Source organism: Sturnus vulgaris, chromosome 2 (assembly GCF_052056855.1).
Source record: "Sturnus vulgaris isolate bStuVul1 chromosome 2, bStuVul1.hap1, whole genome shotgun sequence".
NCBI lineage: Eukaryota > Metazoa > Chordata > Aves > Passeriformes > Sturnidae > Sturnus > Sturnus vulgaris.
Window position 1 is genome coordinate 19549769 of NC_142244.1, and position 18772 is coordinate 19568540.

Consider the following 18772-nt stretch of genomic DNA (forward strand, 5'->3'; position numbering starts at 1 on the left):
CATTCTCTTTTCCCTGGGAACCAAAGAGGAAGAGAGGAAATGCTCTCCACTGTGCCAGGGAAGGCTCAGATTAGATATTATGAAGAATCTCCTCACTGCAAGGGTGGTCAGGCATTGGAACAGGCTGCTCAGGAACTGATGGAATCACCAGCCCTGGAGGTGTCCAACAGGGTGTGGATGTGGCACCTGCAAGTTTTACTCAATCCCACAGTTCTTATGCCAAAGGAGGTGCTGCCACTTCTCCTGGTGGAAGATCCCCACTTTACTCACTCATTCCTTACCTGAAAGCTGCTCCTGTCCATTATTTGGGACAAGAGACTTCAGCAGCTGAGGAGGAAGAAAGCTCAGATATCAAAGATGAGCCTGTTTTCTTACACAGTCAAGTTATTAAAAATCACCATTTCCTTTCAATAATCTTACGTGGGAAAATGCTGGCAAAGCACTCAAACCTCATCTAGAGAGAAGCTCAGGCTTTTACTGGTAATAAAATCAGTGATTTATGGCAGCATGTACAACATGATGCTATTTCCCTTGCAATTTATGCTCTCAGAGGGCAGAGAAAAGGTGGCTGTGCAGGAATTGCACATCCCTTGCTCCTTCCAGCAGATGCCTCCCTGCACAAACACCACTTCCACAAAAATCTCTGCTCTGTTCTAACCAACGTCTCTAAAGAGTTTCTGTAATGGCAATTACTGCTGGCAACAAGTCCAATAAATGTTGTATTTTTGTCATTTCTTTAAGTTTAAACTGGAAAGATGGGAGGTTTCTTAGGAGGTTTCTTTTCTTTCTGCTGAGGGATTCTTTTCAAGCTCTCCTTTAGATGAAGGAAAGGGGGAACCTGGCAATTTCAGGGCATTTTATTGCCAGCAAGAATGGGATAAAGCAGCCTGTTCTGCACAGTCTCCTCGGCACTGCAGCTCCGGGTAAGTGATGCATCTGCCACCAGATGTCACTCAGAGGCCACTCCTGTCGCCTGCTGAGACTCCAGCAAGGCCCTGGATTTCCTGCAGGCAGCAGGGATGGTCACAGCACTGTCATCTCTCCTGCAGCTACACCCACATTTAACTTCAGATTTTTACTTTGTGCCCTAAAAAAAGAAAATAAATTTTCAAGTCGCACTATGTCTTCAAAATGCTTTGAAAACTGAAGTACATTGCATGAGCTAAAAGCAAAATGTTGTTGGTATCTTTACTGGAGGCCTGTATTTCTACTTTTAATTTTATCACCTTGCAGAGTTTACCCTTATCTAACTCTTAGGGGAAAAAGAACTGAGACAGATAATGGATTACAAGAAACAGCAAGCAATGCAGAAAGAAACAGAAGCACCTTGTGACACGGGAATAGAAAAGATTTCCTGTCGTAACAAAGACAATTATAACAGGAAGAAAACAACAGAATAAAAAGTGATAAAGTATAAATAGATGAAGAGTATTAGATACCTTTTACAAATTCCTGATACACTTAAAAACTTCATTTCATGGGGAGCATCCGAAGAAAACACAGAGAGACACAATTTCCACTGTTTAACATTCAGAAAGTTCCACATGCTTTGCTAAAAATCAGAATGTTGCTTTTTATCCATTTACCATAGAGAGATCTAGAAAGCCAAATTTAGCATTGTAGCTTCAGTGGCAGTGATAGACATAAGAAACTGTTATTGAAAATATTTATCGTGATAGGAAACCGAGCGAAATGGATGACAACAGTTTTGAGGAAATTTTACTTAATTCTTTTAATCTCCTAAATACAAGTAAAATGTATTCCAGTGCTTCCAAGGGTAAATCAACAATTAATTAATTCAGCTCTGAACAGCAGCATTTAACAGAAGGGATGAAATCACTCCTGCAAATATTTCAGCTTTTTGAAACTTGTCCAGCTCCATTTAACAAAGTCCAGAAACAATTTCAGCTCCATTTCAACATGTCTAACTTTTCCCTTTAAGTCAAGGTTAAGCTAAAATTACCTTCTCACATTCACCACACAGTCAACTCTTAAAAAATTCTGCCTGTGTCAATGATTTGAAAAATTGAATTTGGAACTTTCAGTAAGGATATTTATTATAAACAACAGCAAAATTAGAAGCCACAACTCAGCTGTTTATTGAGAAAGAACGAATCAGACTCTTCATAAAAATCAGTTCTGTGCATACCTGAACCTTCTTGTTTCCTCTCACCCAGACAAACTTTACCATGACAAACCTGGGAACAGTTCTTTTGGTTCTGCTAAGTTATGGGGAATGCTTATGTTTTCAGAACTTTAAATAGTGAAGCCAGAAAAAAACAAACAAAACTCCCAAACAATCCCAATAAGATGCAGAAAAAGAAGTTTTCACCTCATTTCAGCTCTAATCCCCCATAAATAAATAGAGTTTAAAAAAAATCAAGTTTTACACTGGCAATAATTTCAGTTATTAAGTAGTAATTGGATACTTTTCTTAGTGTGACCTATCACTGTAACCACCCAGTGGTAACAAATGGACTTTCAGTACCTGTAATAAAGCAGCTCAGAGTAAACAAAATACTTATTTTGAGAAAGCATAAAAAAATCACAACTATTATATTAAGGACTCTGTTGTAATTATATACAAAATAACTACCAGAGCATTTGGTTCATACAGTGTTGCTGCAAGTTTTGAAACCAAGTTCTTGGTCCAAGACAGTCAGTGCTAGAAATGGGCAAACATCTCAAGCTTGTGTGCTTGGGGACACAGACAGAACAGTTTGTGTGCATTCATGATAAAACTGCAACCATAAGGTAAAAGGACAGGGAGCAATTAATGCAAAGAAGTTAAAGAAATACTTCAACAATGCCAAGTTCCCTGCACTGTCCCATTAAATCACTGTTTAGAACACCCACAGCACATTCACAGGGCATCCACTCCCATTCAGTGTTTTCTTTTAGGTTTTCTACTGGTTTTCTTGGAACTCAGATGTCCTTTAGACACTTACCCTTCCCAGATTCAAAATCCAGATGCAATGACTCCCTGCTACAGCTCAGGTAAGAGTTTCAACTGGTGTCCTGAAAAGAATTTGCAGTTTGTGATCCCCTCATTACACACTGCTGCAAATCCATATTTAATTGTAACCAAACTCCACTCTAATGACAGTGCAAAACCTGAAGGAATACCCATGAAGTATTTGTTAGCTCTTGTAAAGTGCCCACAAGCATCACCTGTGTTAAAACCCTGTACCTCACTTGCTACTCAGCAAATCTTACTCAGAGAAGAGAAACTGCACGGCAGCAACAAGCCAGCCCCTCACCCAGCTGTGATAAAATGCTCAGAATTTCTGAGGTTCAAACACAGTCAGTTCATACCCATCAAAGAACTCTCTCAGTTGGCTTGACTCATATTTTATGGAAGGTTTTTCAATTTGCATCCCAGGCTCCAGAGCGTTCTGTCCCACTATTTTAAGGTTCACCAGTTTTATTTTCCAGGTGTTATTCCTCATGGGGCAGCTGATGAGTCCAAAGATTTGCTCAAAGACACCCAAGCAAGCATTGTCTCTGTGCACTGTGCCAGCCACTGCCACCAGCACCAATCCATGAGGGGACATGGCACATTTCAGGCCACTGGAATTCAAATTTGGGTTGAAGAGGAGACATTCTTCTTTAACCAAGGACAGCAGGCGCAGGCTCACCATGTCTGCACCCACATATTGTTCCACGTTTTTTTCCAAAGTGTTGTAACAGAACTTCAGTGTGGCATCCTCCCAAAAATGCTGTGGTCCCCATGTCTCTTCAGATTTTACTCCCAAAGGATGTTGAGAGTTCAGGAGTTCAAAGTACCACTGGCAGAATTCTCCTCCCAGACCTCCAACGTCATCTTGTGGTGATTTCTGTCCATTTCCATGACTCTGCAATCAAGCAAATTTTTTCTTAGAACTGTTTAGCAGCAACATCAAATCATGCACATGCTTATATTAAACCTTTCGAGTGCTCTGAGCCAGAGTGCCTGAAGAGAAACACCAAAGTAAAATCCCATTTATTTTTACAAGCATAATTATCTAATGTAGAGAACCATGACAGGTTCCCTGAATTACACCTAGAAAGTGCTTCAGTGTCCTGGGCTCTTTACAGACAAAGAGGAAAATCCTGGTTCTACTGAAAAAGGGCAGGAGAAGGATGTAAAGTTACATTTTTTGGAGCTAAATGTACACTTAGTTTGCAGTACTTCTGAGTATTTATGACTTGACAGCAAGACTTTTTTAGAAGTAAATCAAATATCAAGTTTGCTAACACCAAAGTCTAGTAAGAAATAAATTAAGCATTAAGTAATTAAGCATGAAAAGTTTGGAGAATTCTGTATACAAATGCTGGATTTGCTTCACCACAAGTTGAAATTCATTCCCAATTCTGTTACATAGGTCCAGGTTTCCCATTTCTTCAAAGTGGTGAAGAAAGAAGAGATGAGAATTAAGAGAAAACAAATGCAAAGAAAGATGTATGTGATAAATAAATTAACTGATTTCTTTTAAATTTATGAATGCGTTTTAAGTACTTCATTTATGCACCAACAACCACAGGACTTTTCTAAGAGAAACCTATTTTTTTTCTCGAATTATGAATACAGAAAATTGTTTTGAGAACAATTCTCAGCTAAATCCTGTCATCAGTTAATCCCTGAGTGAAAGCTCAGTGCAATAGGTTCTCAACAGGGACAGAGCTCTCACAGCCCAGGAGGTGGGGCTGCTGCCCATGAGGGCTCTGAATTATAGCAAGGTGGCCAATTAAAACCACAGATAAACCTCTTAAAGTTCATTACACCACGAGCATTTCCTAAATGGCAAGGATTTTACCTTCAAAATAACAAAACCAGATTTCATTTCACTGTATTAAACGTTGCAAATACCAAGGGAAAACAAAGGGCACCTGTCATTGCTGGAAACTGCACATTTTACCAACTTATAAACTCACTAAAATCACAAGAGCCTCTGCAGGATTTCTGTTTTCATTTTGTGGGTTCCAGAACCCACAAAACTATTTGTGAGTATCTTCTATTTTAGCTCATAGGACAAGTATAAAAATCAAAGCATGAAGAAGACCCCACACATTAGAGTTTAAATACTGTGGAAAACAAGAGCAGACACCTTCAGATGTTGTAATTTAAAAACCAACCAAACCAACCCAACTAAAACCAAACCAACCAACAGTTACAAAGATTTGGGACCTTCCTACAGGTGCAGAGCCACATTTGCTCTGGTCAACCTGTGGAAGCAATGCTGAGCACCCTGAGGATTTCTGTAGGGTCCCAGAAACCTGTGTTTTTTGAGCTTTCTGTGCTTCCTGGCACTGACCCCCAGGAGAATACTGCTTTTGACCTGAGGCCTTGGAGAAGGCTTCCAAATTTGAGTGATGGAATTAAGAGTCACAGGTGTGTACTAAAATAGAAGTGTGTGATTTCACACAGTGAAGGGTTTTAAATTTGAGGCCTTTATAATACAGTAATAGGTATGGGAAAAGATGGAGGATTTGGGTGGTGTCTCCTTTTCAGTGCTCATCTTCCTTCTCCTTCCTGGTTTCAGGCAGTAGTTTCTGGTTGGACAGTCAGTACTGCACTGTGGGCAACAGGAGTTTGGCTATTTGGTCAAAAGTATAAATAATGTAAGTGTTAATTCTCTATTGGACTGTCTAGCTTTAAGAGACCTTGTAGCTAGCAAGATTGGCCATAATTTTGCTCACTTTTAGCTGGTAGCTAGAAGTGCTGCTGAACTCTCTGTTCTTTAAGATTTAAAAAACAACCAAGCCCGAAAACGAGAAAATTCATCTCCTTTTGTGTTTTTTAATCCTGGCTCTGAATGAAGACAGAAGAAACCACAGACAAGGCAGTAATTAAGTGCAAACACCACCCAGTGCACATTTGCAGCAGCAGCACTCGCTCACCTGTGCAGGTTTTGTGTGTCCTGGCCCCGAGGCCCGGGCTGTGAGCTGCCCACTCCAGAGCTGCCTCACCCTCTCGATGAGCAGATGTTTCTCTGAGGAGGGAGGCACTGCAATACCCTGAGCTGCCAAATACTTGAAGATGATTTCTCTGCAGACTTTCCTGCGCCTCAGAAGTTCTTCCACGTTTTGGCTGTACACCAGAATGGCATGAATGGCCTCTGCAAAAAAACATATTGAAGTTGGAGTTACCTTTCTTCACAATAAAACCTCAAACCTAAGCCATTTCTTAAACTCCTGACTTCCAAACACAGTACAAGACAAGGTGACAGAGCATGAAGAGACTGAAATGCCTGTAAACTGAAATCTGGCTTCATCATATAAGACACAGAATACACTCAAAGGCTTGCAAATGTGCTTCTTAGACAAGAATTCTAGTGGAGTGCTTCAGCAATGCACAGCAGTTCATGAAAGTGAGGTCCCATCTCCTTTCTGAAGCCTGCTGGAAATGGAATTAAATCTGTTTTATTTCCACACTAATGTGATTACGACTCTCGTGTTCATGAGAAAATGCACCCTAGCACAACAACACTGAATGGCAAGAATGAGCAAAATTCAGCTACAAGGCTCTGTGGCAGAATGAGGAAACATGCCAAACTTAAATTCACTTTTAAAGCAGTTACAGCAGACAGTTCCCACCTGAAGTGAGGTTAGCATTTAACATGGGACCTATAAAAACCCTAAATCTAACCAGAAAGAAATAACTAAAGAAAACACAAAAATCTTTTAATGTAACCTATAACCACCACAAAATGTAGGGGAAAAAAGGTCAGAAAATAAAAGGCAAAAGACCTTTCAAAGAAATGTGTTGGGCAAATCTTACAGGTTTTAGTTACCTCATATGAAACATACTCAAGGCTTTAGGATGAGTATATATCAGGGCAACAAACTCAGTGGCCTCAGATAACTCACATAAAAAAATGAAGTCCTATGAAACAAATGTCAACAAAGTGATGAGGGAAGATCACAACTGGAAGTGCCCTGCAAAAAAAGTAAATTCAATGTAGATCGGTATTTTACCCTTTCAAAACCTGAAAGCAAACGTGAGTGACACCAACAGCGAGAGACTCTTGAGCTTTCAATACTTTTAAGCACCAAGGGCACACCGTGCTCACAGCTCACTGCAGGCTCTGAGAGGAAGAAGATGCGTGTATAGAGCTGAAGATCTTGTGAAAAACGAGGTTTGCTTTCCTGGTAGATTTTAAAAGTTTTAATAAAAGATAAACAATAAAGGTTATAACAGGTGCTTGGCATTCCGTTGAGAGCACACCTGCTGTTTTGGAGACACCCCTTAAATTCATCAGCCTGTTGCATATTCATAGACCCATCGTACATTTTCAAACTTTTCTACAAACTATTTTCCATATTCCAAGAACTGTTTTACATGGCCACTCCTTGAGTCCGCCATTTTAGAGCATGTGTGTTTCTTTACTGTGGTTTTAATTTATTTTTCTTATCAGTCTTAATTTGGGCTGTGCTCTTCAATTTCTACAGCCTGTCAGTGCTGGTAGCTGGAATATCAGTAGCAGGTGTCTTCACTGGGTGTTACCCAACCAAGCGGGCAGTTCACTTACTACAAAGACACTTTATCAGCCTCTGTTACTCCTAAAGAAAACTCTATCTTAAAAACCACTTCAACACCACACATAGAGTATCCACCCTAATATTTGTGAAAAGCCAATACCATAATGTGTGTTTATAACATCCTGCAAAAAAAGTATATTCAATGCAGATTCGCATTTCTCCCTTTCAAGACCTGAAAGCAAATGTGAGTGACGCCAACATGGAGAGACTCTTGAGCTTTCAATACTTTTAAGCGCTAAGGGCACACCATGCTCGCAGCTCACTGCAGGGCTCTGAGAGGAAGAAGATGCGTTCGCAGAGCCGAAGATCTGCTACGAGCCCGTCACCACCGCAACTTCGCCGGCCTGAACAACGCCAAGCTCCGAGCTCCGAGCAGCCGAGCCCCGGAGCTGCTGGGCCGTGCAGCAGAAGGCTCCCGGCAGCGACCCCCGCCCCGGCTGAGCCCTGCGAGCCGCGGCCCCCCCGAGCAGCCCCGGGCCTGGGGAAGCGAACGCGGGGCTGGGGGCAGGGCCCGGCCCCGCTCGGCAGGCCCCGGCCCGGCGGCCCCGGCGCTGCCCGCGCACCTTGGCGGCTCTCCGGGTGCACCAGGCGGTTGGTGACGGTGTCGGTGAGCGCCAGCAGCTCCTCGGTCTGCAGCAGCTCCAGCAGGTCCCGGCACCCCGCCCGCTCCCGCTCGCTCAGTCCCGAGGCCGCCATGGCCGCCCCGCCTGGCCGCGCGCCGCAGCGGCGGGCGCCGGCTGGAAAGAGGGGCCGGCACCGAGGTTCCGCACGGGGAAGCGGCCGGGGGGAGCACGGCCCCGAGGAGACGGGCTAAAATGGATGGATTAGGAATTACACATATAGAGAGGTTACAGCTGGGTGTGTCCTTCCCTTGCTGAAGTTGTCGTGCTGAGCTCCGGGGAGATGCAGCTCCACGGAAAGGGATGTGTGGGTGCTGGCCCACGGCCAGTGGGGGTGAGCCCGCAGTGCCCTGGAGCCAGGGGCGACATCCCTGTCCTGGAGACATCAGGAATAGCCAGGGGCGACATCCCTGTCCTGGGGACATCAGGGGCAGCATGGCCAGCCAGGGGATTGTCCTGCTCTGCTCCAGGCTGGGGCCGCCTCACCCCCAGACAGAAGGTTATAAAGGCATTAGAGAGTGTCCAAGGGAGGGTAACAGAGAAGGGGAAGGGCCTTGTGGAGAAGCCGTGCGAGCAGGGCTTGGTGTCTTCAGCTGGACAAGAGGAGGCCCCACTGCAGTTACAGCATCCTCGTGGAGGGAGGAAGAGGGACAGACACTGACCTCGCTGTGGTGACAGTGACAGGACCCGAGAGAATGACCTGAAGTGGCAGGGAAGGTCCAGGCTCGGTATCAGAGAAAGGTTCTTCTCCCCAGCACCAGCCTGGCAGAGTTCAAGCAGTGTCTTGACGATGCTCTTAGCACAGGGTGTGACTCTCAGGGGTGATCCTTGTGGGTCCCATCCAGGTCAGGATATTCTCTGATGTCGTTCTATGATTTCTACCACCGGTCACCTCATCTGGACCAAGCCATCTCTGGCCAGCTGAGCTGCAGTAAGCAGTAAGTCATCCAATTGTGACTGAGGTAGGAACTGCACGTTCTCAAATGATGCATGGCCCCAGGACTGGGAAACCCAACAGTACAACACCTGTTTAAGGAAACAAAGTCCTATAAGCTAAAGATGTTTTGTTTTTTTAAATGCAAGCTCTCAACCTTGTGGTGCTCTTCCACTTGGCACTATTTTCTTTGTCAGGGGCAGAGCAACCAGTGACTGACACTTCATAGAAAGACAGAAAAGAGAAAGGGGGAAAGATGAACAAATAATGGAATAGAAGACAGCAGAAACTTCAGCTGAGCTAAGCATCGTAACCTACATGCCAAGAAAAATAAAGGTGCAACGAGTGCTTGACCTCTCTGTGGCAGAAAAAGCCAACATTCTCCTCCACCCCATGCTTTAATATGAATGTGTAAAAAGACCACCTTCTTGTGCTGAAGCTGACTGTGACTTCAAACCCAGGAAGACCCAGATTCTGTAAAGACACACAAAACAACCATGTTCGAATTACCAATGAACTCCTCGTTATGGTGGACTCCATTCAGAGCTGTAGTAAGGAATGCCTGCCCTCAAAATCCGGCAAACCTACAACAGAACACTGATGGGCACAGAGAACACATTCCTTATCCCTGCATTTTAGATGATTGTTTCCTCTTTGAAATCTAAAACAAGTCCATGCAGATTTCCTAGGCTGATCAGAGGAAAAACCAGCACACATTCAGCTGAGTACAAACTGTTCTCTTGAGCTGAATCAATTCCATATAGCCAGAAACAGCTGAACAAAATTTGCACATGAATTTTAAGTTCAACATTCCGATAAAAATTCAGTCTGGAAGCATCTGGAAAGCTTTAACATAATAATGCTTATTGTCTGCTGTGCCAAACTTCCCCTCACATGTACACTGATTTAATATTCTTGATTAGTATCAATCTCGCAAACTACAAATTAGACAATGCATCTGAAAAATATAAATTACCTTTGCTTCATTTTGCTTATGTTTCAATAAACCTTCAAATTTGCAGCCTTCAAGGAGTAATACCTATCCAAATCTTCTGGAATTCAGGGGAAAAAACCCCCAACCATCAAGATGCCATTTTAAAAATTAGATTGAGACGTTTGTGGTGTTTTCAGTAAGAAATGAGGGGTGGGATGGGAAGGGAGGGGCAGGTTGCCTCGGAATGGTCACATTCCCATTAATTCTAAGAGAGGAAAAGTGCACTGGCATCAGGGAGATTGGAGACTTTTCAATATTCAGGACTTAAGTCTCCCCACAGCCCCTTTCCTGTTCTAAACCAAGACCAGCCCTTTCAGCAGGATTACCTATAATTATTTACAATATATTTTTTTTATTTTGTAAGTGCTTCCCCTTTGGAGGTGATGGGGGTGGAAAGGGGATAATCTCAGAAGTAGGTTTCATTTTTTCTCTCTTTCTCATAACTCAGAATTCCCTATAGAGTTTTTAGTAAAAATTTTAATTGCCTTGAGCATTGAGCAGGAACTGGCATTCCCAAAGGGGAAGAAACAGGAAAATTATTAGCCTATATAAACCAAAAGGTGAACAGTGCTTCTGTAATAATAAATTGCTGTCACAATTCAAGGAGTCACTACAAAGGCTTTTGTTGTATTTTCTCTCTCCTGTCTGAAGGGCAAAGTTTATATTTGGTGTTAATAAATTTAACAATGAATTTATTAAATGGCTTATGTACACACTGTCAAATGGATAAATATTTTTGCTGGCAAAATGTACCTGAGGCCCCTTACCCTTACACCCACACTTAACTTGCTCAGGCAAGGACCTGGTCAAAATTACCCAAAGTATCCAAAATAAAGCTGTTTGAAGTTACACCCACAAAAAGAGTCACCATCCAAATTTTTCCACAAGACAGTTAAAAATCTGCAATCAAAGAAGCTAGGAATTTACAGGGCTGTGAATAATAAATCTAAATTATCCACTAATTTCAGATGGCAGTATTGAACTTTCTGAAGCAAAAGAAAAAAGCAGCTACGCTGTCTTTCTCTCTGAACTTGACAACCAACCAGAAGCATCTTAAAACAGGTGCACCCAGACTTGTCTGTGCCCCCAAATTTGGATTTTGAGCCCCAGGAATTAGCTGCTGCCCCCATTTTGAAGCTTGGTCTGTTCAAATCCAAATATCCACACAGCAGGAACATCAAGACCTGGCATCTTCACACAGGTACCCCACAGCCATCATGTACCAAACATAACAGAGTAGCTCTGAACATGACAGCAGCATTTCCAGAGTGATTCTCCAAAAGACAAGATCAGTTTCTATCAACAACAAAGACAATGTTTTATTGAACAAATCTATGTACAGTACAAAAGGTTTTTAAAATGAAACACTACTGTAGATTTATTGCAGTTTGATGGCTCAGTTTGAATTTGTACTCTTATATAAAATGCAAAGTAAAATAATTTAACATTCAACAAGGAAGCACAAATTTCCTTTCTTGCTGAACCTGTAACAGCTTTTACAAATTAAGAGTCCCAAAATGCATACACTGCATTTAATCAGAAAGGTGTTATACAGTACCAAATAAATTAAGAAAATAGTAACACTACCACCCCCTTCGGGTCTTTTGTCCATAGCACTGGTGTTAAACAATAAAAGAAATGAGTACAGCTGAACCTTCCATGTGATATTAAAATCACCAAGTTTAATGTTATAAATTATCCAAACTATACAATTCATATAATTTTAATGAATATGGCTAAATAACCAAAGTACCAGTGACCTTGCCCCACAGATATGACCACTTGCAACCTACTTTCAGTATTCCTTTTTTTTTTGGTGAAAGGTGCCTACACCAAATGGCAGCTTTTTGAAATTAGGAATTACATGACCTTTACAGTGAAACAAGATGGGGTTAGAGGAGACACTCTTAAAAATGAAAGTCCAAATCCAGCTGGAGGAATGTTATTAAATACAATTATCAGCAGTGAATTGCACCAACTTTGATCCAACAAGGCTCCTAAGCTCATGTCTAACTTCAGGCAGCTTTAGGCTTACATTACACATGTACTTGAAGATTTATTGAATCAAAGTGATACATCTTCAAGGATTTCCATTTATGTCACACAATGCTTAATGCCTGGGGAAAAAAAAAAAAAAAATCAACCAAACAACCTCCAACTTTCAAGACTTGTAACCTGTTTTCAGCCTTAGAAGTTGCAGGCTTCATATGGAGTAATACTCAAGATAATAAAGAATCCTTAAAAAGCACAAAGAATTATTCCACACAGGACCCAAGTATCTTTTTGCCTCTGATTAATGTTGCTTAATACTGCAACTATCTGAGAATACCAAAAGGTATCAGAGAGTAACTTAAAGAAAATACAATGTTTTTTGAAGTGAAAATAATTATTTTAAAACGTTACCACCCACTTGCTGCTTTAAGTCAATTGAACAGATTTCTGATAATTGGTAGGTGATGCTCATCTTCACCCACCTAAGAATTCCTATTTCCTGTTCTCCAGAGTGTACACACTGAATACATGAGAGGAACAAATGGTGGTGTCCCAGAAAAGCATCTTGGAACAAAAATGACTTTAATGCAGGTACAAAAAATTATGGTCACAGTTTATGCATGTACACAGATGTATTTATCTACACACTTAAACCAAAGATAATACAAGTCTCAATCATGTTTTTAAAGCATCTTCAAACATATGGAGCTCCAGGGAAAAGGCAAAAAAGCACCAAAGATGAAAAGGTACATTAAAAAGATTTTTACACAAACATCTTTGTTGTATCTTTTTTGACTCAGTTTTTAGATTTTCAGAACTGTTATACTTGAAAATGAACCTCTTTTTTCCCAAATCTATTTAAGCAATGTCAAGCAAAGAAGGGGGAGCCTGGGAACATTCAACACAGTACCTGGGTCCTTAAAAATTAGTTGGTATCTTAAAAGTAAAAAATGTCAAAGTGCATTTGTCTGATAAGGACCCCATTAACTTTATGTTTAAAACTTTTAATGTATTTATACATGTAAAGATATATAGTATGTATATATGCATATATAATGAATGACGCATTTAAATCAGGCTTTTTGCAACTGCAAAAAAAAAATTCTTTGGTGCCTCAAGCATCATACAGATCTCTGGAAGTGGGCCATAATTGGGACTCATGTAATGCACACATACCTGTGATCATAATTTTATAACCTTTTATGTTAATCCAAGTCAAAGTTAAGGCAAAACTCTTCTAGAACTCAAGAGTATGATTTTGAATTTGCATTCTTTTTACCTTGCAGGAAGAGGAAAGAAAGCAGGATTAATGCAAATATCTGTTTACTTCCACAGAGGATTATTAGCAGAGGCATTACTGAACTACTGAGTTTATGTTCCAGAACTACTTCACAGCCCCTCTTACAGAGAAAGCCTCGGGTTTGCAAGTGTGAGCCATTGCTACAATGAACAGGGGGTTTTCTGCACCCCCTGATTTTTGACTCATGAATTTTCACCCACCTGTTGATTTAAGCCCTGCACACACTGTGACAAACTCTTCAGTGACAGCTGAGCAGGAACAGTTGCTATGTGCTGTCCTACATTTCTGGAATGACTCTGCACATCAGTTTTCCTCCCCTGCCTGCAATCCCACTACTATTTTCATAGAATGGGATCCCAAATTAAAAAAAAAAATACTGAGTAGCAAGACAGTGTGAGATAAATTAGAGGATAAATTAGCACAGTAATTGGACAATGTGCATGTTTACCACACCTCAGCCTTAGGGTAGGAAGACCAAAAATTACAACACCATCTTTTTGGTTTCAAAATCATCTGTATTTCAGTTTTCCATATAGAACTGAAGGACTCCTATTTCCTATGTTCACACTGTGATTGTTTTTATGAACAGTGAATTGTGAATAAAGTGCTTAACATTTAAGTAACTCCTTCACCAGCCTCTGGGAAAGGCTCTCCTTTCAAGGGATGCTACTAAATAAGATTGCAATTTGTCTTCAGGGTTGAGAGGATCCGTTTTCTACTTTCTAGACAGTGACAGCACTGAGTTGTGGCCCATCACCATTAAGCAACATCACAGATGTTAAACAGGTTCTTCCTGACCTTTTTGTTCACCCCAACCCGATGTGCTCTGCTTTTATTTGCCTTCTCAAACTCTTGTTGGTCCTACCAGCAGCTGAGGGACCTCTGTACTTGCAGAATTTCACTCTGCTCTGTAATGCAAGCCTAACCCTCCCAACATTCTGGATTTGCTTCCAGCTGCTGTTAATATCCACACAACCTATCCCTTGTGTTGGTCTTCCCACACCTACAGTGGATGTTTTACAGGACACTTTCACCTCAGCCTTGCAAAGGCCTTCCCTTGCATGTATCTCATTTCCACTGGGTGCAAGTCTCACACAATATCACATCAACTTGCTTTTTCCTGCTTGTTCTGTATTTCAAGTTTTTGGCTATTCCAGCATCCCATCTATCACAAGATTTCCTTCCACACTCCTCTTTGGATTCTGAGTAGAAGTTTATGAAACAAGCTCCATGCTTTTGAGCAGGTAATGGACTCACACACTCAAACTTTGAAAACAGAAGAACGCATGGTTTCTTTATGCATTTATCCACAAGGTTAAGAATGTAACACCTCCTTCCACAATTCCTTCTCAGCAGTGTGGACAGATACCCATTAACCACACAAACTAAAGCAGCTTTCAGAACTGGCTGGTTGGATTGCCACATGGCAATGAACACGTCTGCTTCCTCTTCCTGCTCACCTCTATGCCTCATTGTCCTTCAACTTTCATGCTAGAAAAGCTGTGCCATTAAGCTTCAATCACACATTTGAAATGAACATGGCTTTTTTTGGATAACTGGTACTTTGGGGGTTTTGTAGCAACTTTTCTGGACTCAAGACCTGCAGAGCTCCTATTACTCCTCTGTGAGTTTTGTCTAGAAAATGTGCTTTGTCTTTATCAAGGTCATGTTATTCTATAGGAATTTGAGACTGCTTCTTGATTAAGGCCAACTGGGAAACAAACTGATGCTGCTTCATGTAGTGTTTCCTTACACCACTCCTCATCTGATACTTTTCTCCACAACATTGAATCAGGCACCTGTAAAAGACAAAAGATTGGAATGTAAATCATTCCTTAATCTAGAACGCTGCTTATGTTTTTCACCATATTTAGTTTGAAACATGCAAGGAAAGACAGATTGATTGAATTACCCCATTCTGTTTTATCAGAAGTCTTTTTCATTAGTTTGCCTACAAATTCTCACCACCTCTTTCTTATTCTGAACAGCCTGTCCAATTTCAACTTCCAATTTAGCAGAGTACTGCGATTTAGTTAGTGTCTGCCTTATCTATTCCTGTTTTCAAAGACCGTTTTCTGATTGTTACTGACTGCCAAAGAAAGCAACACACAAGGAACTGCAGGACTTACTTTCATCATCTGAATCGAATCCAAAGAGCGTCTGACACTTCTTTTGTGCAAGGTGAGCCTCAAGTGCTTCTGAATTACAGTAGATGGTCAAGCAGTTGCCACACCTAAATCTTTCTGTTGATTTGCTACAAATTTTGTCTTGCTCAGAACAAGCATCTACTTCATCAGCCAAAATTTTTCTCCGTTTTGGCATGCTAATGTAACGTTCATCAAGATAACTGGGAGGCAAAGGTCTGACGTAGGGTTTTGTTAAGATGACACCATATGAAGTAGTCTCTGTTGTCTGATTTGGTTTAGAAGGTACTTGTGAGGCTGCAGGAGCGTTATTTTGTGGTGCATCGTGACAATTCTGTAAAACTGGTAACACTGACCCATTTTCTGTCCTTGTTTCATCTGCTACTCTGTCCAAAGGTACCTGGGCTGCCTTGGATGATGTCTGATCTGGGTCACTGTGCCCATTGACCAGTTGGTCACTAACAACATTACAGTTTTCAGGATTTGGCTGTAACACAGGCGTCTTTTGGTCTATCAAACTTAAAACAGGAGCACTACCCTCAGATGAGCTTTCATTTCCATTGTGAATTACATTATTTGCTTTCTTCTCCACGCTTTGAATATATGTCTTTGGTTCTGCAGAATCCTTCCTTGACTTCCACGTTGGAATTGGTAAATCTACAGTTTCTTTTTCATTAACAGACTCATCATCATCTTGGTAACTACAAGGTTCTGAAGGATCATCTGAAGAATCTTTTTCACTTGCATCTTCTGAACATTCTGGGGTTTTATTTAAATAATGCTGAGCCTCGTGTTCATACAGCAAAGGGAGCTCCTCAAAAAGCTCACAGCAGTTTGAGAAATTACACTGAGCTTTAAACACACTGTGAGTTTTTGTATGTTCTGCAAGCTCAGTCGACAGCTTAAATCTCTGATTACAATTAAAGTGTAAACAAAAGTAAACATTTGGATACACATGTCTCTTCAGGTGGTCTATAAAATGTTGGGAATCGGCGAATTTCCTCTGGCAGAAGCGGCATTTTCCTTTATTCCATTTCATTATATGCTGCTGCACCTTGAGATCAGTTGGATGAGTTTTTCTGGCGTGTTTGTTGAGGAATCTTATTTTTTTAAACACTCTAGCACAACCATTAGCAGGGCACTTAAAGGTTCCTTCCTCATCCAAAGCATCAATGTCTTTTTGAGGGCAAAACACTCCATTCACTTTATGCAGAATGGGTGACTCTTTACAGGAGCTCTCGTCATCCTCAGGCAAGCTCTCTGTACTTAAAGCATCAGGAACATTATTAAAACAGCTGTCACTACTGCTTTCAGTAGCATCATCCTGGTCACTTAGATGGTTTTCCACTGCATCAAAAACCTGTTCTGCATTCTCAGCCTCCTCTTGGACCTGATCAGAACTCGGAGCTACTGTAGCCTCTGGTTCAGTATCTTTGGAACCCTCAGAATTCCCATTTTCAAGAGACACAGAAACACCAGAACATTGCACTTCATGAAGAGCAGGAGCCTCCTGAACAGCCTCAAGAGCTGCAGCAAGATGTTGCCTTTCTATCTTCCTGACATGATTCCTTAGGTGCTTCAGCATGAGTCCTTTCTGCCTGAACTTCCTTGTGCAAAGCACACAGGAGAAGCTGCCCTTTTTTTGGTGAGCTTGTGCGTGTTTCACTATGTGATCCCCAAGGAACTCCTTGTTGCAGATCACACAGCGGTGCCTTGGTTCACTCTGATCCAACGTTTTGGATGCCTCAAGAGCTTGGTGGTTCTTCCTGGCATTCCCTTTGGAGCGGGCTCCAGAACAATTTCCAGGCTCAAGCTCCCCATTGCTGACATCTGTTAAACACCCCCGTTCTTCACCCTGAGCCCTGTACTCTGCTGTTTTCTCTGTGCTCGCAGGAGAGTTTTCCAGTGTACTTTCACTCAAGCCATCCAAAGCTTTATCCCCCAATAAAGCTAAACAATTCTGCTTGATCATCAAGAAATTCCAGAACTCGGGATCGAAAAACAATCCTTTCTTCAAGATGGGCAGCAGCTCGAACCGCACGCGGTTTTGGACAGAACTAGTGCACTCATTGTATTCTTCATCTGCACATTTATACAAGTGCTCAACAGTGTAGTAAGATTCCAAGGTGCGCTCCAGGAAAAAGATGGAGAGGGCACAAATTCTGAGGATCTCCAAGTCATTTGGCAGGAAATGAGCGATTGCTTTATAGATAAGACTTTTCATGTTGGGATCTTCACGGAGATCCAGCTGTAGGGCACATCCACATATCTCAACACAGATCTGCAGGCCATCTTCACCAACCTGCAGGAAGGAAGTAACAGTGTACATGAACAATTCCCCAACATCCCACGTATTTAAATTCATCTATTGCAAAACAGGAGTCCTGAAAGCATCCTACTACTGAATTTCACCCAAGGGCATGGGCATTTTTAAGTATTGCTCAAACAAGCTACAAACACAGATGGAAAAATGGTTTGCACTGAAAGCTGTACAGCTACGAAGCTTCAGCTCTGCCTCACGCAGCTCTATTGTTAAACACAATTATTTGGGGACATAAACCAAAACTGAAAGAGCTCATATCTCATCTCTCAGTATCTTCTGCCTGCCTATTCATTGCCTAGGCTGTTTCACACTATAATTGGACAGTTTCTCTGTATTTTGCCTGTTCTAATTTTTCTAGCTTGCATTACATAAAAACCATGCTAAGATTGCTCAGGTTTGAACAACCAGCAGGAGAACCATACAACCCATGGCCAAGAATTCTAAAAGGCTTAATTTTCCAAAACTGATGACCCATCCTTCCAGTGAGCAGAATTCCTGTTCCACACTTCAAGCTGAGGGCCCTGTCATGAACATGGAGCTCAGAGGAATGATCAGAAATACACTACCCAACAGACAGCAGATTAAAGTCAAAAGAGGTACAGGAAATTTAGAAATAATTAATACTTGCTATATTTGGGTTTTAACAAATACAGACAATGCTCCATAAGTAGGACGTTATTAAAAATATGACTATTCAGATGCAAATAGAATTATTAACATCACTGCAAGCATTTTAGAATACATACCCTTGAAGAGCAGCAAGTTATTGCCTTTAAATCTGACAAATTCAGAATTCATTTAGGCCATAAAATATGAAGGAGCTCTGTTTAGTCTGATCAATGATAAATAACATTTGTTGGGGAACAACTCACAGGCCTGTGTGCAAAGCATTGCATGTGACATCTCTTGCAGATGAGGCAGAATAAGACTGAGATCTGAAGCAT

General features: G+C 41.5%; 2 protein-coding genes across 2 annotated transcripts in view; both read right to left on the reverse strand.

Moving 5' to 3' along the window:
- Window positions 1-1706: 1706 nt before the first annotated feature.
- C2H3orf38 (chromosome 2 C3orf38 homolog) lies at window positions 1707-8251 on the reverse strand. The gene is made up of 3 exons (XM_014888467.2): window positions 8085-8251; window positions 5881-6098; window positions 1707-3854 (listed from the first exon to the last, which is right to left on the reverse strand). Exons 1-3 carry the CDS (start codon window positions 8215-8217, stop codon window positions 3279-3281), a joined length of 927 nt encoding a protein of 308 aa, XP_014743953.2. The 5' UTR covers window positions 8218-8251; the 3' UTR covers window positions 1707-3278.
- Window positions 8252-11362: 3111 nt separating this feature from the next.
- ZNF654 (zinc finger protein 654) overlaps window positions 11363-18772 on the reverse strand; it is a 29503-nt gene continuing 22093 nt past the window's right edge. The window contains exons 8-9 of the mRNA XM_014888465.2: window positions 15491-17807; window positions 11363-15160 (exon numbers count right to left, since the gene is read on the reverse strand). Of these exons, the coding sequence (XP_014743951.2) occupies window positions 15153-15160; window positions 15491-17807 (2325 nt within the window). The 3' untranslated portion in view covers window positions 11363-15152. The remainder of the gene's footprint in view (window positions 15161-15490; window positions 17808-18772) is intronic.